The sequence below is a fragment of the Acanthochromis polyacanthus genome, chromosome 12, assembly GCF_021347895.1.
Source record: "Acanthochromis polyacanthus isolate Apoly-LR-REF ecotype Palm Island chromosome 12, KAUST_Apoly_ChrSc, whole genome shotgun sequence".
Taxonomy (NCBI): domain Eukaryota; kingdom Metazoa; phylum Chordata; class Actinopteri; family Pomacentridae; genus Acanthochromis; species Acanthochromis polyacanthus.
In genome coordinates this window covers 40,091,906-40,113,657 of record NC_067124.1, presented here as the reverse complement: position 1 = coordinate 40,113,657, position 21,752 = coordinate 40,091,906, and the positions used below count along the sequence as shown (strand labels likewise).

General features: G+C 43.0%; 1 protein-coding gene across 1 annotated transcript in view; it reads left to right on the top strand.

The window, feature by feature from the left end:
* The window catches only part of LOC110954951 (glutamate receptor ionotropic, NMDA 2D), a 108,557-nt gene extending 95,175 nt beyond the window's left edge, over positions 1 to 13,382 (top strand). Inside the window, 1 exon segment of the mRNA XM_051957386.1 lies at positions 1,972 to 13,382. Coding sequence (XP_051813346.1) covers positions 1,972 to 5,133 — 3,162 coding nt within the window. The 3' untranslated portion in view covers positions 5,134 to 13,382.
* The last annotated feature ends 8,370 nt before the right edge of the window (positions 13,383 to 21,752 follow it).

Here is a 21,752-nt window from a genome sequence, read left to right as displayed (position 1 = left end):
ATAGTCAGTAAATCTGTGAAATAAGAAGCAAAGCACCGACAGGACCGACTAAAATCCAGATTATACGTGCACAGTTTATGGTAAAACATGTAAAACTGCTGCCAGTTTCCATGAAGTTGCTCAAAACTGAAATGCATAGTCGGATTTTAAGTTCTTTTGTGCCTCAAAGACGCAAAATTATCACATAAAAGCACAGAAAATCACCACAAAAAGACACAAAATTACCGTAAAAATACACTTATTTGCCATAAAAAGACATAAAATTACCACAAAATACGCAAAATCACCACAAAAATACAAAAAATTACCAAAAAAATGCACTCAATCAACATAAGAGGCACAAAATCACCACAAAAATACATTCAAATACCACAAAAATACGCAAAATTACAAAAAATGCACTCGATTACCATAAAAGACACAAAATCAGAACAAAATTACACTCAATTACCACCAAAATACACAAAATTACCAAAAAAATGCACTCAGTCAACATAAGAGACACAAAATCACCACAAAAATACATTCAAATACCACATAATTGCACAAAATTACAAAAAATACACTTGATTACCATAAAAAATACACTCAATTACCATAAAAGACACAAAATTATCATAAAAAGACACAAAATTACCAAAACGAGAAACAACACGACAATAATGAGAATCATAACAAAATGAGACGCAAAATGCCAAAAATGAGACACCAGAGTCTGATTTTAGTTTCTTTTGTGCCTCAATAGCTGCCAGACGTCTCAGCAGAGATTAACCTCCTAAAGTTCAACTAAAAACTGTAAACTGAGCAGAAATCTAGTTGTAAATCACATATTATGGATGATTTCTGTTAAAACATTCAGTAATACAGATGTTAATACTGTTCTCTTTCTACCAAATGTTTGTCCTCTAGTGATATTTTAAAGAAAACCTCCAGACTCTGATGTGTTCTGTAGCTTTTGGTTGCTTCTAATCGTCTAAATATTTCATTTTTATTCCAGAATTTGCCGTCCTGTTTCAGCGTCATCCAGCCCTGATGACTGAACAACTGGAACGGAGTTAATCTGGAGGCTTTCAGGGCCGCCGATGTTTTAACTTCCACCTTAGAAACCCGTTATTTTTTCATCTGTTAGCCAGCGTCAGAAAATCCCGGGTCAATTCAATTCCACTCGGTCAATTCTGCAGATTAACTGAAACTCGATTCCGCTCACATCCTGGAAATCCTCCGACCTTGACGGAAACTAAACCGTGATCATCGCAGCTTCACATGTAATTTATGCGGTTTTTATTAACCAAACAAGGCTTCTATAAATAGTGGAGCGTGTTTATCTGGAAACAGCAATCTTGCATTTCTTTTGAAAACTGGAAGCTGTTTGGATTTACGGTTTATTATCAGCCATTATTTCCTGCTGCAGAACTCGTGTCCAAACAGGAGTAAACAGCCGGTTTCATCTGCACATGTATGACCTTACATCTGAAATCATGCTCCTGTACGACTTCCTGCATCCTCGTCTAAAAGACGCGCGTTTCTCTGTCAGAAACATGCTTCAGATCTTAAACTATCCATAAAGAGACACACAATTACTATAAAGAGACACAAAATCACCTCAAAAAGACACTCAATTATCATAAAAAGACACACAATTACCATAAAAAGACACAAAATTACCATGAAATGACACTCAATTACCATAAAAAGACACAAAATTACCATAAAAAGACAAAAAATGACCACAAAAATAGACTTAATTACCATAAAAATATACAAAGTTACTACAAAAATACACTCCGTTACCATAAAAAGACAAAAAATTACCATAAAATGACATTTAATAAAGGTTAAAAAGTACAAATTGGCCACAAAAAGACACAAAAATACTTGAACACTGATTTTATGAATGTTTTTATTTTGTAAGCGACTGTTATTTCATGTTCTTGTTTCTATCGCTAAGCCCCGTGTTGTTTTCTGTTTCAGGGCATGTACAGCTGCTGTAGCTTCGAGGATGAGACGGCACCGGGCGGAGCTAAATCTCTGCCGTCGCATCACCACGCCGCCATGGTCACGGTGCCGTCGCAGCCGCACGTGGTCTCCACGACGATGACCAACCCAGCCATCGCCATGGCGCAACAGCAGCCACAGCCGCAGCAGCCGCAGCCCGTCTACAAGACGCCTCTGCCGGGCTCTCCTCCCACCGTGGTGCATTCTGGGACAGCACTGGGTCCCTCCAACACCCCCATTGCCGGCGCGCCCCTCCCCTGCTCCACCTTCCTGCCCCGGCCGGACCGCCGGCTGGCCGTGGTGGATCGCTGGAGGCTTCCGAAGTCGGCCACGGCCACCAACCCAATGGCCGTGAGGGGGGGCATCGCTGACATGGGACCCTTTGCTCAGAAAGTCCCTCCAAACTGGGCTTCGACTGCTGGAGGGGGTGGGGGACTAGACGGCTACAAGAGGTACTATGGTCCCATTGACCCTGAGGGACTGGGGCCCTGCATGGAGCAGCAGGCAGGGTCCCAGACCCCCAAGACTATGCCAAGGGGCCACCCCCAGCCCCCTCCAGCTAGTGTGGCCTTCTACTCAGAGAAGGGCATGGACCACGGGGTGGGGAAGAGGGTGGTGGGAGGTGGCAGCGGAGGTCCGGGGAAGGGGGCTGCTAAACCTCTGGGCACGCCCAGACTGCCTCCTAAGAGCCAGGCCCCTCTGCCCCCTACACCCCCGCTGCCACACCCCTCTCCCCCTCTCCCCTCATCCTTCTGGAGGAAGCGCCGGCCCAAGAAGCCCAAAGAGCCCGGCGGGCCGCTGTACGAGAACATCCTGCCGCTGGGCCGGAGGGGGGGAGCGCGAGACGGGGGGGTGAGGGAGGGAGGAGGCAGGAGGCCCCGCCCCCTGTCTCCCCCGCTCTCCCTCCCGGTCCCGGTGCCCCTCAGCCCCTCCTACACCCCGCCCTCCCCCTCCGTGTCCCTGCACTACACGTCCTCATCCTCGTCCTCGACCACCTCGTCCACCTCCACCTCCTCCTCCGCCTCCTCGTCCCGCTCCTCCTCCCCCACCTACTCCTACAGCTCCTCCAGGAGCACCAGGGACCGGACCGGCGGCATCGACGGCGAGGATGACGACGACGACGACCAGCTGACGGAGGAGTCCAGCCTCCTGCTGGGCCGGGGGAGGGAGAGGGAGCGCTCCATCATCCGGCCTCGATCCCTCAGCCACGGCCGCCTGCCACCTCCCATCCCACCCAGGAAACCTCGCACCTCCTGGGGAGACCGGGAGAGGGAGCGGGAGAGGGAGAGGGGAGGCAGCCAACTGTCGCAGCTCCAGGAGTGGTGGGCGAGCTGGAGCGAGAGGGAGAGGGGTGGACCAGGGGGAGAATCCGAGAGGCAGAAGAGGGAGAAGAAGAGGAGGAAAGAGAAGGAGAAGGAGAAGAAGAAGAAGAAAAAGAACAAAAAGAGGAAAAAGAGGGAGGAGAGGGAGAGGGAGCGCGAGAGGGAGAGGAAGCGCAGGAAGGTGAAAAAGAAGAAGAAGAAGGCGCTGAAGACAAAGAAGAGAAAGAAATCGACCGGAGGGAAACGTTCAGAGCCAGAGGAGGGAGACGTCGAGGCAGAGAGGGAAGGGGAGGCCGAAGGGGACAGGGAAGGAGGGATGCAGGACTACTCCTCGTTTTCTGCCCAGTATCGGGGCACATTCGGGGACAAGGGTCGGGATTCATGGGATGGCGATAGAGGCAGGAGGGAAGGAGCAGAGGAGGGTAACGACCGGGAGGAGGAGGACAGCAGCAGGAGCAGGGAGAGGCGACCCAAATCCTCCCACTCCAGACACCGAACACCCAGCAAGCGCTACCCCAACCTGAACAAGCTCCCAGCGTCCGTCAAGTTCTGGGTGAACGGGCGAGGAGACAACACTCCTCCCACCTCCCTCCATCCTCTCCTCCCCAGCTCCAAGCGGCGGCGGAGCGGAGGGATGGACCGGGAGGACAGCGGCCGACTCGGAGAGCGGCGTCCTCTGCTGATGCATTACGAGAAAGAGAAAGCACAGACGAGAGAAGGGCTGTCCTTCCCCGAGTGGGACTCCGAGGACGACGACGACGATGACGAGGAGGAGGAGGAGGAGAGAGATAGGGTGAGGGAGCGGGCGGAGGACAGGGGTAGGAGGGCAGGTAGGGGGGCAGTTTCAGAGTCAGAGAGGGACAGGGCCAGAGCAGAGGACAGCTACTCGGACGACGGTTCATCGGGGGAGTTTGGTCGGTTTGAGAGGTACTGGGAGGGCGGCGAGGGAGGCAGCAGCGGCGGCATCGGGGGAGGCTGGTTCTTCGGCACTTACCCCTCCAGGGAGAAAGGGGGCAGCATCAACAGTCGAGACGACTCGCTGCTGGGGACTCGGGCGGAGGGCTGGATCGGTAGTGATTTCTGGGGGTCGGGGCCTGGCATCGGCTGGGGGTCCGGGGGTGGAAGCGGAGGCCTGGGCTCACAGTGGCCGCCGCCCCCGGCTGCCTTCCCTCCGCCCCGGAGATACTGGTCCATGGACAAGATTCCCGTGAAGGGAGAGAAGAAGTGGAAGAGCGGCGGAGGGAAGAGCAAGGGCCGGAGCCGGGATCGAGGGGACGAAGCAGGACGGGCCACCATGTGCTCCTGCAGCCTTTACCCCCAGCCCCACCCGTACCCCCACTCCCACAGCCGCTCCCACGCCTCCCACTCCAAGAGAGGAGCCACGGCGCTGTCCCACAGCCAGGAGGAGCTGCTCCCCCACTGCCACAGCTTCAGCGGGGGCTCCCGACCCAAGCCTCTGCCCCCCAAACCAGATCAGGCCAAATCAGGCAGCCAGTCTAACCTCAGCCTCAGCACACAGCCCGCAGACCACCCGCCTCAGCCCTCGCCGTCGCCGCCCCAGCAGCCCTCCATGTCTCCCACCTCCCTCCCGATGCCCATTCCGCCTCCGCCCTCCTCGTCCTCCATGTCGCCACCAGCAGGGGTCGGGATGGCGGGTCAGGCTCAGGCCTCCGCCAGCGCCAAGCTCCAGTACCAGAGACTGCGCTCAGTGCCACAGCCACGGAGGTTCTACTCGCCCCACCTGCCTCTCAAAGCCAAGAGCCTGTGCTCCCGTCGAGGGTCAGCCCACTTCTCCAGCCTGGAGAGCGAGGTATGACAGGGGGACAGGAGAGAGGGAGACGTGGGAGCGAGCACCATTGCGATTGAGACCCACGGCGCCGTGGCAGCGGGAGACGGAGACGACGACGCCGCGGCGACCATCGGGGATCAACTGGACACCATCACCTCGGGAACTGATGTGGACGGCAGCTCCGTCGGCGCTCTGTGTGAGAGCAACGCTGCCGCCTCCCGGTCCATCGTACGCGTCCTCGTGAGGGCGACGGTGAGACGCCACACCAGGGTGAGCTACGTCCGTCTGGACGGCTCCCACGACGACGAGAGCGAAGGCGAGGCTGCGTCGCCGGGGACGACGGCCCCAGAACTTCTCCTCTGCTCAGAGATGAGCTTTGTGATGTCATCTTCGGTTCTCCTCCCCTCCCCGAGTCACAACTGTGGATAACAGTAGTCTCCAACCTGTGAGTAATGATGTCATGTTTGCACACACACACACACACACACACACACACACACACACACACACACACACTGATGATGCTCCGAACGTCTCCCTCCCTCTGGCTTTGAACTCACCTCGTGGGATAAGGAGGGTCCCACCTTCTCCCAAAAAGATGCCAGTGATTGGTCACTAGAGTCTGGCTCCCTGTCCTCATTGGCTGTTGGCTCTTGGCTCTGACCCGGACCGGCGGACTGCTTCTCGGAGAGACTCGTCGCTCTTCTTCCCTTTTGTAAATCAGTCGAAAAGCAATGCAGTCACCTCTCTCTCTCGTGCACTGCCTGCCTGGCCGTCGCTTGCCGGGCAGTGCCGCCCGTTTGACCTCATGACGCCATCAGACCCACCTAGCTCTACCCCAGGACCATCTACGTGATGTCATGTTTTACTAGAAAAACCCTTTTAACCAATCAGAGTGAACCAGAAACGCTCCTGCTCTGCCCCGTCGGAGCTTGTCGCCTCCGGTCCGACCAGAACTCAATCAAAACTGAACTTTAAAAAGAGAAAAATTACACTAAGAACAAAAAAGACATGTAGCAGATTTTTTCCTTTCACGTCTGTCTTTTCTTTTCTTTCGTATTCGGACTTTTTCTCCTCCACCTGTCCCCTCTTTTTTATTCTATCAGTATACTTCTCTGACTGTGTTAGTGTTTTAATAAAGAGGAAGCTGGATGTGGCTCGTGTTGGAAGTGGGAACGACTCAACAGCAGTGCCAAATTTCCACTTAAGAGCTTTTAAGCATGATTTAAGCATGACGGTTCTCGAGTAATTTGCTTTCACAGATAAAAAAAAAATCCCATCTTAGCATAATTCACCCTCATGCAAGTGGATCAAGGGGTGGGGGGATGATTGGTGCAATATCTGTAATTGGCACTAGATGGCTGCATAATATTCAAATAAGCTCCAGACACAGTTGTGCAAAAGGCTTCTGGTTAGTTTAATCATTGTGGCTCCGCGATGCAGAGCAGCGGGTTGAGCTTTATTACCTTTATAAAAAGTGGCCAGTCAGGATTTATTCCCCGGAATAATCGAGCGCGGTGCATCGCAGGAGCCCTCCAAGGACGTGGCTCCGTGTCGCTGCTGTATTGTACCCGTGCAGAGTTTGTAGATGATGGATTATACGAAGCACAATTCCTTCATTGTATTCCTCAGCTGTAAATGCACAATCACGCTAGCTCGGCGGAAGTTATCTGCTTATTTTTTCCTCTTTTCTTTTGCAAATAAGACTGACTGAGCAACATACTGTGAACGCTTCGAGGTGCACACACACAACAGCTGAGTCTTTAGTCGGCGATAAAGTCCCGTTATCCAGATTATCAGATGACTGTTTGACTCTGAGCAATATTCCCACCTTCAATGTGACAGGGATGCGACGGCCGGCGCACCTTTTCTGCATCTGTGCAAAAAAATAAGGAAAGAGATTTTTAAAAAAGCGCCTTGATCGGAGTCTGATGTCGTTTCCTCACCGGTGTTGAAGAAATTTCACTCTTTGTCCTTGGAAGTTTGCTGTAGTGGGGTGTTTGTTGGAGTCCACAATTTATAGGGATGGTCAGAGGGTAGGGAGGGGTGAAGAGTGGTTAATTTGGGTGCTAATCAGTAACAGAGAGTAATACGACCCAACCGCTAGGGTCTAATATCCAGCTGTAGTTAGTTTAGGGAAAGCAATTTATTGTTCAGTGACAAATTAAAACAAAAGCCCAGCGATACTACAAAGAAAAGAGAGCTTTTGGATGCTGCTAAACCATACAAAGGCTAACAGAGTTTGTAAACTCGCAGAACACAAACAGAACAACTAAACTCCTTAGTCAAACCTAAACACAACAGCAACACCCACCACAAACAACAGAAACAAATACAAACGAGTGCTGAGTGCGCATAATTAACTGAATAAAACTGGTGTCTCAAAACACACACATTTAACACACAACATGCAAAGACTCGAGTCACAAGTAGATTATCACCAAAGTTAGCGGGCTGCTAACAGAAGCTACCAGTCTTTACGAGGACTGACAGCTCCTCACCGAAACAGCAGCTCGAAATGTGTGTAATCACCCCTCAGCGGCTACATAGGAACACAAGCAAAACACAGAGGCACCAGGATGAACAGAAGGCAAGACAATAAAGAACAGAAGGTGGTTGAATCAAGAGGTCTGGGTAGGCTGCAAAAAGTAAGAGATGAGATGTCTGGCAGACAGCAGCAATCAACAACTGCTCGGGTCTAATAATCAGATGTAGTGAGTTTAGGTAAAGCAATTTATTGCTCAGTGACAAATTAACACAAAAGAACAGCGATACAACAAAGAAAAGAGGGCTGGTGGATGCTGCCAAATTAAACCAAAAGACGGCTAACAGAGTTCTTAAACTAGCTACACACAAACAAAGCAACTAAACTTCTTAGCCAAACCTGAACACAACAGCAACACCCACCACAAACAACAGAAACTTACACAAACGAGTGCTGAGTGCGCATAATTAACTAAATAAAACCGGTGCCTCTAAACACACAACATGCAAAGTCACAAGTAGCTTCTCGCCGAAGTTAGCGGCTTGCTAACAGAAGCTCTAAATGTCCGTGGTCACCCCTCAGCGGCTACATAGGAACACAAACAAAACAGAAAGAGGCACCAGGGTGAACAGAAGGTCAGACAACAAAGAACAGAAGGTGGTTGAGTCAAGAGGTCTGGCAAACAGTTGCATAAAGAAATGAAAAGTCTGGCAGACAGTAGCAAAAAACCAAAGCTAAAAGAATTGTGGATAACTGTGGGAAGTAGACTGGTATCTGTAGGAAAAGGTGTGTTGCTTTCTTCATCACCGGCAAGCGGAGAGCTTTCATCTAATTTGGTCGGACGGGATGAATCCCGGCTCGGTGATTTGTGGCGAGCCGTGCCAAAAGCCATCTAACTGTGTGAACTGTGTTTCCATGAAGCCGGCAGCGTCTCTCACACTAAGACCAGCCACAGCCCAGCTCTTCTTCTGTCGTAGGTGAATGTAGCTTTGACATGATGTAGCAACAAGAAACACCCACTCTTAGACTCTATAGCTCTGTGGACGGACGGATGGACGGACGGATGGATGGACGGATGGACGGACGGACGGACGGGCGGACGGGGCCGTGTTTGTGCATGTCGTCACAGATCGAAGGGTTAGTCGACCTTCTTTTTAACTCCAGACTGTACCTTTTATCTGCACATGGATTGCTTTTTTTCTACGCGGGGGGCAGTTTTTAAAAAGTCTTTGTTTCTAGAGATTTTGCCCCGCCTCGGCCCGCCCCCCCCGCAGTCATTGCATGTTTAGCTGAATGAAAAATCTCAGAGGTTTGTGGTTGGGAGGGTTTGTTTAGTGTAGCTGAAACGCTTAGGACCCAGGACCAGAGCTCGCTCTACTCTGCACCCCGACAGCGGAAACCACGGCAACAGTTCGACTGCTTCACCTGTAGTAGAACACAGATTACTTTCAACCAATCAACAGGGCTTAAACCTGGTGTGTCACTGAGCATTATTGATTTCTATCGAGGCGCTAATACTTAAGTCTGTGACTGCATGAACAGAAGTGACTCTTAAAAAGAAAAGAAAAAAACCCTCTGGCTTATTTTATTTATTTTTTGTTATTTTTGATTTTCTTGCTGAGAAAAAAGAATATATTAAAATATACTATGTTTTTGAGAATGTACCATGTTATACTGTGATTTAACTGAGATATTTTATTGTATTCATTTGAATTCTATCATTTATCTATGAAGAAATATATATGTACAAATAAATATATACATATATATACACACAGGTATATATATATTAGTTAAGTTTGGTATATTTGGAGGAAGTGTTAGATGAAATAGTTTTAAATGTTTTAGCTTTGTAGCGATTCTAGACACTGAAATCATTTTTGAATTTTGATTCCTCCTATATGACTGTGAAGACATTAGTGCCTGTGACAAAAAAGACAAGTAAAAGTCTAAACTCTCTATTCATCTGTATCTACTCTAGCTACCAGTCTGTCACTCCTCTAGTACTACCTAACATCACTTTCTCACATCACTCCGTCTGCTGCTCTCCTTTCCTTCCTCCTGGTTTCTCATTAAGAGGCGACCAACATCCTCCACCTCTCCTCCTCTAAAAACCTCCACGCCGATCGCATCTCTCTCTTAATTACTCCATCCATTGACCTTTGCTTTCCTCCTTTGATCACTTTCTTTCTGTCCTTTTTCCTCCACAATCAGCTCATCCCTCTGTCTGTCTCTCACTTAGCAAAAAACAGAGACCAGTAGATACTGTGTTCTTGCTCCTTTTGACTGATTGTTGATGATGATCAATTAACTGATTGATGAAATAATTAATGAACAATGTTACTCTTACTGATGTGACTGAAGTGTGTATCTGACGACCACACCACTGTAGCAAGTCTGGGCTGCACCACACCACCACCAGCGAGCAAGTGGGGGCGCAGTTGCTATGGCGTTCTCATGGCGTTGCCATGGTGTCCTCCGCACCGCCACCACCTGGTGCCTGCTGGGTAATATAGCATAATGTCTCTGGTCAGAGCGCTGCAGCTGCCCTCCGCTCAGCGCCGACCTCAATGACCGGGACGTCGGACAGAACCGCCGAGGGGCAGCACGGCGGTCTGAACCCGTCTGGACCGGACTGGCTCGGCTCGGCTCGGTGTTGGTCCTGCATCCATCATTATCCCCCCTGTTGTCCTCATTTATGGGCACCAAGAAATATAGTTTCCTTGTCTGAAAAATTCCAAAAATTCAGCAAAAAAATTCCCCAAATTTCCGGAAATTTGCAAAACCTTCAGGAAGAAAATTCCAAAAAATCCTTAAAAGTTTTATTTAAAAAACAATCCCACAAATTTGGCAAGAAAGTTCTTGTAAATATTTTCCAAAAATGAGTAAAATTCTTCCAAAAAAAAAAATCCTAAAAATATCTAAAGTGATTACATATATATCAGTAAAACTACTAATATTTTCTTAAAGAACATTCACAACAAATCTATTTTTTTGTGAATGTTCTAAAGAAACATTTTTAATATTTCTTTTAATAATATGTCAAAAATTTGGACATCAGAAGTTTCGCTGTGAAAATATGTATTTTTTCCCCACATTTTCAAACTTCAAAACGAGTTAATTTCTGAAAAAACTCTAAAAATTCAGCAAAAAAAATCCCCAAATTTCTGAAAATTTGCAAAACCTTCAGGAATAAAATTCCAATAATTCCTTAAGTTTCCCTTAAAAGTTTTATTTAAAAAAAATCCCTAAATTTGGCAAGAAAAGTCTTGTAAATATTTTCAAAAAATGAGCAAAAACCTTCCAAAAAATCTATTTTTTTGTGAATGTGCTTAAGAAACATTTTTAGCATTTTTTTTCTCCACCAAAAAATGTTCAAAAATTTCCTAAAAATGTTGAAAATGTGGACATCAGAAGTTTCACTGTGAAAACAGATATTTCTTTCCAGATTTTCAAACTTTAAACCGGTTCAGTTTTGACCTGCAGGACGACATGAGGGTTAAATCATCAGTCTGCTCTGCATGTTGACGGCGTGAAACCAGTCGGCTGCCCTCCTGACGTGAACCCTCTGAACTCTCATTTTTCTTCACCGACGTTCATCTTTCACTTCAATAAAAGTCCTGCAGCTCCGTGGAAACAGAACAAGAAGGAGAAAGAACTCAGAAATGTCACAGTACGGACAAAATGAAAGTGGAGTTTCCAAAATCAGATTATTTTTTTTCAAATTTTACCTAATTTGATTATTGGCAGCTTAATTGTCAGTCTCGGTTGTAGAATTTATTTAGTCTTTTTATTAGAATCTGGTGCAAAAACTCAGATTCTTTTTAACGAGACGTGTAGAATAAAGTGATTTTGATGAGCTATCACAATTTTGAACTGATATTCTGGAGATATAACAGCACAGCAACCGACTCAAAGCTCTAAATATGACGATTTAAAAAAAAATTCTACTTAATTTGATTATTGACAGATAAATAGTCGGTGTCAGTTGGAGAATTTTTCCTTTTTTTTTTTACAGAATCTGGTGCAAAAAGTCAGTTTTTTAATGAGAACTGGTGAATTTTCTAGTTAGAATCATCAGCAGCCATCTGAACGTTTAAAACATGATGGTAGATTTGACCGAATGTGACTTCTTGCAGATAAACGCTCCGTCTCTTCTTGTTTTTTAATGAGACGTGTAGAAAAACTTTGAGTATTTTTTCCATCACAAACACAATTAGTTCAAGGAAAGCTGAACATCTGATGATTCTCTCTTCTTTTACAGTTTCTGGCTGATAAATGGAGATTTTTCCAAAAAGAAAAGCGTCAGTTTTGGGGTTCAGAGGGTTAAATCCGTGTGCAGAGGAGCATGACACAGTATTGCATGAACCGCTGCAGCATGACTCTGTGGAGCTTCTTCCTCTGCTTGTTTTTCATCTGCTGCTATTTCTGAAGAACACACACACACACACACACTTTGCAGCGCATGCATATTTAACACGCTCACATCACTCAGGCAATGATCCTCATCCTCCGCTAGACCTCGCTGAGCATCGCCTCCAGCCGCCCGATCGCCTCAAACATTTCTTCAGAGCGTCTTTTGACAAATACTAGGCCCAAAACGACAGAAGCGAGACACAAAACAACAAAAATGAGGCACAAAGCAACAAAAACGAGACAGAAAACACTAAAAACAACACATAAAATGACAAAAACGAGACACGAAATGACAAAAACGAGACAGAAAACACCAAAAAAGCAAGATATAAAATGACGAGAGGAAACGACCAAAACAGACAAACAACAAAAATGAGAAATAATGACAAAAACGAGACACAAAATGACAGAAACAAGACAAAACAACAAAAATGAGACACAAAAAGACAAAAACTAGACACAAAATGACAAAAATAAGAAACAATGACAAAAACGAGACACAAAATGACAAAAACAAGACACAAAATGACAAAAACGAAACACAAAACACCAAAAAAACAAGACATAAAATGACGAGAGGAAACGACCAAAAGAGACAAAATGACAAAAATGAGACATAAAATGACAAAAATGAGACACAAAGCGAAAAAAATAGACACAAAACGACAAAAATGAGAAATAATGACAAAAACTAGACACAAAATGACAAAATAGAGAAATAATAACAAAAATGAGACACAAAATGACAAAAACAAGACATAAAATGACAAAAATGAGATACAAAATGATAGAAATGACACAAAACAGCTCATTCCTTCAGAGCTTCTTTTGTGAATTCTGGTCGCTGTCATTCGTCACACTTCACCTCATGATTTGTCCGATCTTTTCCGAGCCGGTCCAGTCTGATCCGGTCCGGTCCAGTCCGGTCCAGTCCGGTCCAGTCCGGCGTCCACCATCCTCTCTCCTGATTGGCCCGTGACCTGGGAGCCAACACGTGTGCCGCTCCAGAATTCAAACAGGGTCCTCATTGGCTGAGAATCGGCCGTGAATTATATCAAGGAAATTACAGGAGTGCCACACGTGGCCCTCGTCAGGTCCTGGTCTGCTCCTCCTCCACCACCAGGGCGGCGGCGGCGGCCCACAGGAACCAGTGTGAGGCGCTGCGGTAACCCTGCCGACTCCACAGGCTTACTTCCGGGTTGCTAGGCGGGTTGCTAGGCGGGTGATGTTGCTCCGAGCCCAGACTGGTCTGGTCTATGCCCTGATTTAAATGTGTTCGTTTATTTGACATTGTCTGTCTGGGGTGGGGCTGGAGGGTCAGTGCTGCACTTACTTCCTGAGAATTGCTTCATAAAATATGATTCTCTTTAATTAACGCCGTTGGTGCTGTGTTTCCTTTCCTTTTCTGTCACGACTGGAAAGAAGAAGGTTTGTGCGTTTGTGAGCGTGAGAGCGTTTTATTCCTTTCTATCCTGTGACAGTGTTTTTATTGCAAGCTATTATTCAAAAACAAGACACAAAACGACAGAAAATGACAAAAACAAGACAGAAACCGGCAGAAACGACAAACAAAACGACAGAAACAAAACACAAAGCGACAAAAACAAAACAACAAAACAGGACACAAGGACAAAAACAAGACAAAATAACAGAAACGAGACGTAAAACTAGACACAAAACAAAAAAAACAAGACATAAAATGACAAAAACAAGATACGAAATGACAAAAAGATAAAAATGAGACAAAACGACAGAAACAAGACAATTAAAACTAAACACAAAATGACAAAAAATGGAGAAAATGACAAAAAAACAAAACTCTAAATGAAAAAAACTAGACGCAAAACGACAAAAAATAAACAAAATGACTATATATACACCCCCTGTCAAAAGTTTTAGGACACTTTGTCATTCAAATACATTAGAACCTGTCCTAAAACTTTTGACAGGGGGTGTGTATGTAGGGTTGTCAACATTAACGTGTTAATGAGGATAATCCATCATCATGATTAATCTGACTGAAAATTTTAATGCATTTAACACACCACAGGGCAGAATGACTCTAAATCACCAAAACATCTCTGACAACGCATTTCGGCCAGTTTGTCCACGTAGACTTGCCGTCACGCAAATGGACAGTTGATCCGGTAGAACCGAACAACTCCACATGGAACACGCTAAACAGCACGTTGGCCGTCCCAGTGAGAAATGGAAATGAGATACATGTATGTATGTATGTAAATGAGAAACGCGATTAATAAAGTGTAAAGATTAATGATAGTTAATTGTGATTAATCGAAATTAATCCACAGCAACCTAGTGATTAATCTGACTGAACATTTTAATCGTTTGACAGCAGCAATATACCTGGCTTTGCAAAAGTTCTGGTACACTTGCAAATTGCAAGCAAAATGAGCTTATTTTGGTGCAATAAGATCATTTTTTATTTTCCAAATATTTCAATATATGTGTTCATGATGATATGAATCAGAAAAGTGGCCACCCAAAAGTTTGATCTCATTGCAGCAAAAAATCTTCGTGTTCATTTTCGTGAATGTCTCAACAAGTTTAACAGAACTTTTGCAAAGCCTGGTATATATATTTCATATATATATAATTTGTTGTGCTGTTTAAACTTTATGGACAAAAATCATGACATCAGGAGCCAAACAGGAGGAACCAGAGCTTCATCCTTTTGGTGAATATTTGCAGTGATAGTTTTTTGTTTTGCTGTTTAATCTTCATTTTATCCAGAGATAAATGTGGACCAGGACTGTAAATAAGGAGGTTTGTGCTCAGTGTGTGTTTTTATTTATTTTTTATGTTTCATACCAGCTATTACTCAGTCAGAACTCCTTCAAAGGAAATTTATGGAGGAGCTCAAAGAGGAGTTTCTTTGGCATTCTGACAGCCGGTCCTCTGCCGGCCACAGTGTGTCTGTGTGTGTGTTTCTGTGTGTTTCTGTGTGTTTCTATGTGTGTGTTTCTGTGTGTTTCTATGTGTTTCTGTGTGTTTCTATGTGTGTGTGTTTCTATGTGTTCCTGTGTGTTTCTATGTGTTTCTGTGTGTTTCTATGTGTTTCTGTGTGTGTGTTTCTGTGTGTTTCTGTGTGTGTGTTTCTGTGTGTGTGTTTCTGTGTGTGTGTTTCTGTGTGTTTCTATGTGTTTCTATGTGTGTGTGTTTCTGTGTGTTTCTATGTGTGTGTGTTTCTGTGTGTTTCTGTGTGTTTCGATGCGTGTGTGTTTCTATGTGTGTGTGTTTCTGTGTGTTTCTATGTGTGTGTGTTTCTGTGTGTTTCTGTGTGTTTCTATGTGTGTGTGTTTCTGTATGTTTCTATGTGTGTGTTTCTGTGTGTTTCTGTGTGTTTCTAAGTGTGTGTGTTTCTGTATGTTTCTATGTGTGTGTTTCTGTGTGTTTCTGTGTGTTTCTATGTGTGTGTTTCTGTGTGTTTCTGTATGTTTCTATGTGTGTGTTTCTGTGTGTTTCTGTATGTTTCTATGTGTGTGTTTCTGTGTGTTTCTGTGTGCGTGGTGAGGTTTTTTTCTCGCTTCTCGTCAGACTTTTAGCTTTGATCTGGCCGGAGCTGACCCAACATAATCCACTCTCTGGGCCTCAAAGCCTCGGCCACCTGAGCACCTCTGAGTTTCTGCTGATCAGAGCCGACCGATGAGGCTCAGACGGAGGAAATCTGCATCCGTAGTTTGGTTTGTTCTGTTGCTTAAACCTCACGGACAGAATTCATTATAAGGAGGACAAGATTTGAAACTGGGAAGCTCTCATTGTCCTTTAGCTTATTTTTGACGTCTTGTGTCTTGTTTTTGTCATTTTGTCTCGTTTTTGTCGTTTTGTAACTTGTCCTTATCTTTTTGCATCTCAGTTTTGTCATTTTGTGTCTCATTTTTGTTGTTTTAGGTTTTGTTTTTCTCATTTGGTGTCTCATTGTTGTCATTTTATGTCTTGTTTGTATTGTTTTGCGTGTTTCCGTCATTTTGTGTCCCCTTTTTGTCATTTTGTGTCTTGTTTTTGTTTTGTGTCTTGTTTGTGTTGTTTTGTGTCTTGTTTTTGTCATTTTCTCTTTCGTTTCTGTCATCTTCTGTCTTGTTTTTGTCATTTTGTGGCTCCTTTCTGTAATTTTCTGTCTCGTTTCTTTCATTTTGTGTCTTGTTTTTTGTCGTTTTCTGTTTCACTGCCTGTTATTGCGTGGATGTTTGTTCTGTTTTGCTGTTTAAACTTCACGGACAGAATTCATTACAGGGAGGAGAAGATGTGAGTCCGTGAAGCTCTCATCGTGCTCACACGCGTGTTTGAGCTGCATGCTAACAAGCTAAACATGCTAAACAGGTAAACAGCAGCAACCTTTCCACCGCAGGACGTGCGGACAGGAATGAGGAGACGCTGATATTTACAGAAACAAACTTCTGATCCAGTAGGAGGCGTCTGCAGCAGATGACCTGATTGAGCTCCATTTTTGTTTTATGTTTGTTATTGTTCTGCTGAATTGTTTAAACTTCACAAATCAGGAGTAAAACAACTTTTAACTTTCATCTTCCTTTGTTGAAAAAAATCTGTCGTTTTATTTCTTGTTTTTGTCATTTTCTGCCTTGCTTTTATCATTTTGTTATTCTTTTTATCTTTTAGCGTCTCGTTTTTGTCATTTCCTGTCACATTTTTGTCTTTTTGCGTTTTGTTTTTGTCATTTCCTGTCACATTTTTGTCTTTTTGCGTTTTGTTTTGTCATTTCCTGTCTCATTTTTGTCTTTTTGCGTTTCGTTTTTTTCTTTTGCGTCTCGTTTTTGTCAATTCCTGTTTCATTTTTTGTCTTTTTGCGTCTCGTTTTTGTCTTTTTGCGTCCTGTTTTTGTCATTTCCTGTCTTGTTTTTGTCTTTTTGCGTCTCTTTTTTGTCATTTTCTGTCTTGTTTTTGTCATTTCCTGTCTTGTTTTGTCATTTCCTGTCTTGTTTTTGTCTTTTTGCGTCTCGTTTTTGTCATTTCCTGTCTTGTTTTGTCATTTCCTGTCTTGTTTTTGTCTTTTTGCATCTCTTTTTTTGTCATTTTCTGTCTTGTTTTTGTCATTTCCTGTCTTGTTTTGTCATTTCCTGTGTTGTTTTTGTCTTTTTGCGTCTCTTTTTTTGTCATTTTCTGTCTCGTATTTGTCTTTTGGCGTCTCGTTTTTGTCATTTCCTGTCTCATTTTTGTCTTTTTGCATCTCATTTTTGTCTTTTTGCATCCTGTTTTTGTCATTTCCTGTCTTGTTTTTGTCTTTTTGCATCTCTTTTTTTTGTCATTTTCTGTCTCGTTTTTGTCATTTCCTGTCCTGTTTTTGTCATTTTCTGTCTCGATTTTGTCATTTCCTGTCTTGTTTTGTCATTTCCTGTCTCGTTTTTGTCATTTCCTGTCTTGTTTTTGTCATTTTCTGTCTTGTTTTTGTCATTTTCTGTCTCGTTTTTGTCATTTCCTGTCTTGTTTTGTCATTTCCTGTCTTGTTTTTGTCTTTTTGCATCTCTTTTTTTGTCATTTTCTGTCTTGTTTTTGTCATTTCCTGTCTTGTTTTGTCATTTCCTGTCTTGTTTTTGTCTTTTTGCATCTCTTTTTTTGTCATTTTCTGTCTCGTATTTGTCTTTTGGCGTCTTGTTTTTGTCATTTTCTGTCTCGTTTTTGTCATTTCCTGTCTTGTTTTGTCATTTCCTGTCTTGTTTTTGTCTTTTTGCATCTCTTTTTTTGTCATTTTCTGTCTTGTTTTTGTCATTTTCTGTCTTGTTTTTGTCATTTCCTGTCTTGTTTTGTCATTTCCTGTCTTGTTTTTGTCTTTTTGCATCTCTTTTTTTGTCATTTTCTGTCTCGTATTTGTCTTTTGGCGTCTCGTTTTTCTCATTTCCTGTCTCATTTTTGTCTTTTTGCGTCTCGTTTTTGTCTTTTTGCATTCTGTTTTTGTCATTTTCTGTCTTGTTTTTGTCTTTTTGCATCTCTTTTTTTGTCATTTTCTGTCTCGTTTTTGTCATTTCCTGTCCTGTTTTTGTCATTTTCTGTCTCGATTTTGTCATTTCCTGTCTTGTTTTGTCATTTCCTGTCTCGTTTTTGTCATTTCCTGTCTTGTTTTTGTCATTTTCTGTCTCGTTTTTGTCATTTCCTGTCTTGTTTTGCCATTTCCTGTCTTGTTTTTGTCATTTCCTGTCTTGTTTTTGTCATTTCCTAACTTGTTTTTGTCATTTCCTGTCTTGTTTTGTGTTTTTGCGTCTCGTTTTTGTCATTTCCTGTCTCATTTTTGTCTTTTTGCGTCTCGTTTTTGTCATTTCCTGTCTCATTTTCGTCTTTTTCCGTTTCGTTTTTTCTTTTTACGTCTTGTTTTTGTCATTTCTTGTCTTGTTTTTGTCTTTTTTCGCCTCGTTTTTGTCATTTCCTGTCTTGTTTTTGTCTTTTTGCATCTCGTTTTTGTCATTTTGCGTCTCGTTTTTGTCTGTTTGTGTCTTGTTTTTGTCTTTTTGCATCTCGTTTTTGTCATTTCCGGTCTTGTTTTTGTCATTTTCTGTCTTGTTTTTGTCATTTCCTGTCTCGTTTTTTTCTTTTTGCGTCTCGTTTTGTCTTTCGGCGTCTTGTTTTTGTCATTTCCTGTCTTGTTTTTGTCTTTTTGCGTCTCATTTTTGTCTTTTTTGTCTCGTTTTTGTCATTTCCAGTCCTTTTTTTGTCTTTTCCTGTCTCGTTTTTGTCTTTTTGTGTCTTGTTTTTATCATTTTGTTATTCGTTTTTGTCATTTCCTGTCCTGTTTTTGTCATTTCCTGTCTCGTTTTTGTCATTTCCTGTCCTTTTTTTGTCATTTCCTGTCTCGTTTTTGTCTTTTTGTGTCTTGTTTTTATCATTTTGTTTTTCGTTTTTGTCATTTCCTATCCTGTTTTTGTCATTTCCTGTCTCGTTTTTGTCATTTCCTGTCCTGTTTTTGTCATTTCCTGTCTCGTTTTTGTCATTTTCTGTCTTGTTTTTGTCTGTTTGCGTCTTGTTTTTGTCATTTTGTTAAGTGTTTTTTGTCTTTTTGTGTCTTGTTTTTGTCGTTTTCTGTTTCACTGTCTGTTTTTCGTGTTGATATTTTTCTGTTTTTGTCGTTACTGTTTAAACCTCACAGATAGAACTAGTCACATGTGGGGTTTAAACAGCAGAAGATGTTACCTGATCTTTAAATGTGTCTGAACTTTGATCGTCCTCTGTTGAGAAATCTCCCGTCTGCTCCTCAGAAATGTTCCACGTGTCTCATCCCAGCAGCACCTGACACACGGCATCATGCACGAGCGTTGAGGGCTCTTAAAGATGTTTTGCTGAGCTCCCCGAGCGCCTGCGATCTGCTAATTAGCCATGCTTTGTGAGAGTGACGGCTAATGGCTGATTGCATTGTGAGGCCTCTGTGTGTACATGCAGTAATGACTTAACGCTCTAATGAGATTGAGTTACAGGCGGTTGGATGATGTGAGGTCGGCGTTCTGGGAGGACGGAGGACAAACCCGTCCTCCATCTCTGGCTCCGTCTGCCGTCATTTATCTTCCAGCATCCAGATGCCAGCAGTGATGTAGTTGTGGTGTGTCTCGCTTTTATCATTTTGGGTCTCGTTTATCTTTTTCTGTCTTGCTTTTTTCATTTTGTGAATTGTTTTGGTCATTTTGTGTCTCGCGTTTGTCATGTTTTATCTTGTTTTTGTCGTTTTGTGCTTTGTTTTTGTCATTTTCTGTCTCGTTTCTGTCTTTTTTGTCTCTTGTTGTTTTGTGTCTTGTTTTTCTTGTCATGCCTTGTTTTTGTTGTTTTGTCATTGTTTTTGTTTTGTTTTTGTCAATTTCTGTCTTATTTTTGTCGTTTTGTGTCTCAGTTTTATCTTATCGTTTCTTGTTTTTGTTGTTTTGTCTCATTTTTGTCGTATTGTCTTGTTTTGTCAGTATTTGTCTCATTTCTGTCATTTTGTCTTGTCGTTTTGTGTCTTGTTTTTTTGTTACCTTGTGTCTCATTTCTGTCGTTTTGTGTCATTTTGTTGTTGTTTTCTGCCCTGTTGTCGTTTTGTGCCTCGTTTTTCTCATTTTGTGTCTCATTTTTGTCGTATTGTCTTGTTTTTGTCATTTTGTGAATTGTTTTTGTCATTATTTGTCTCATTTCTGTCATTATGTCTCATTTCTGTTGTTTTGTGTCTAGTTTTTGTTAGTTTGTGTCTCGTTTCTGTCATTTTGTTTTTTGTTTTTGTTAGTTTGTGTCTCGTTTCTGTCGTTTTGTGTCTAGTTTTTGTTAGTTTGTGTCTCGTTTCTCTCTTTTTTGTCTCTTGTTTTTGTTGTTTTCTGCCTTGTTGTCGTTTTGTGTCTCATTTCCGTCTTTTTTGTGTGTAGTTGTTGTTATGGGGGGGACGGAGGACAAACCCGTCCTCCGTCTCTGGCTCCGTCTGCCGTCATTTATCTTCCAGCAGCCAGATGCCAGCAGTGATGTAGTTTTGCTTCGGAGCGCTTTTATGGATATGAAATACGGGAATCCGATTTTTATTTGATTAAATATACATTATATGGAGTGCACGCTGCTCAACAATGCTTTTATCTCGAAGCTGTAAAATTTATATGGTCTGGATTTGGTCCGCTGATGAATGTCTGAACTCCGGCGTTTGGGGGCGGTTTTCCACTGCAGGAACTAGCGGTGATGCTAACGTTTACAGGAACAAACCTCCAGTCCAGTATTATGTGGAGGAGGCTGTAGTTTCAGAGCTGAATTTCTAGCAGGGTCAGAGGTCTGCAGACTTGTTCCTGTAAACATTAGCATCACTGCTAGTTCCTGCAGTGGAAAACCACCTACAGATGCATGTTAAAAGAGCAGAAATGTTGATATTTAGCATGTTTTTTGTTACCATGTGTAACATTTACCGTCCCTTTTCCTGCCCTGTGCAAAAACACGAACATGCATGGTGGAATAACGGCGTCTAGTTTGATCTGGATTGGTTTTCTGCTCAAATATTTACAGGATATATTTACAGTATAGCATTTCTGTTTCCATTGTGATGCAGAAACCAGAAAGTGCAAACCAAAAAAAACAGTTCTGTTTTTATCCAGTAAGTATGTTGGAATTACGGCTGGGACTTTAACGTGTTCATTTTAATTAATTAGTTCCAGAAAAAGTAATGCATGAGGAAAAATAACACATTTAATCGCATCTTTCTCAGTTCCCTAATCTCTGCCACACTGGTAACACTGATGCACACTCCACCCCAGTAGGTGGCGCTAATGAACCTAAAGTCTGTTTTCCAGCCATGAAGAAGATTCACAGCAGCGACGTCAACCCACGAGAACGTTTGTTGAACAGTGAAGGAAAACGAGACTCACTGAGCTCGCTGGGAGGAAAGTTTTCTTTTAAAAACCTTCCTGATGGCAGCTTGGATAAAAGGTGGTTGTTTTCTGATCACCTCAATGTAAAACATGTTGCTGTTAGCACCAGAGCTAACGGCTAACGGTGTAGCCATCCCATAATAGACCGCTTTGGAAGACACTGAAAGTGTTTTAGTTGACAAAAAGTCGTAAAATGTTGACTCTAATCGCTATAATGTCGCTTTGAGTTCGCGGTAATCTGTGAATGTAGCAGGCAGATGAAAAATGCAGATAAATAGAAATGAAACGAACATTTTATAGTTTAAGTTTTAACTTAAACTATAAAAATGATTGTCTTTAAATAAGTTAATTCTAAACATTTATTTCATGAAAAAATATTTTAGTTTATAAATAAAAATTTAAATTCCTAAGAA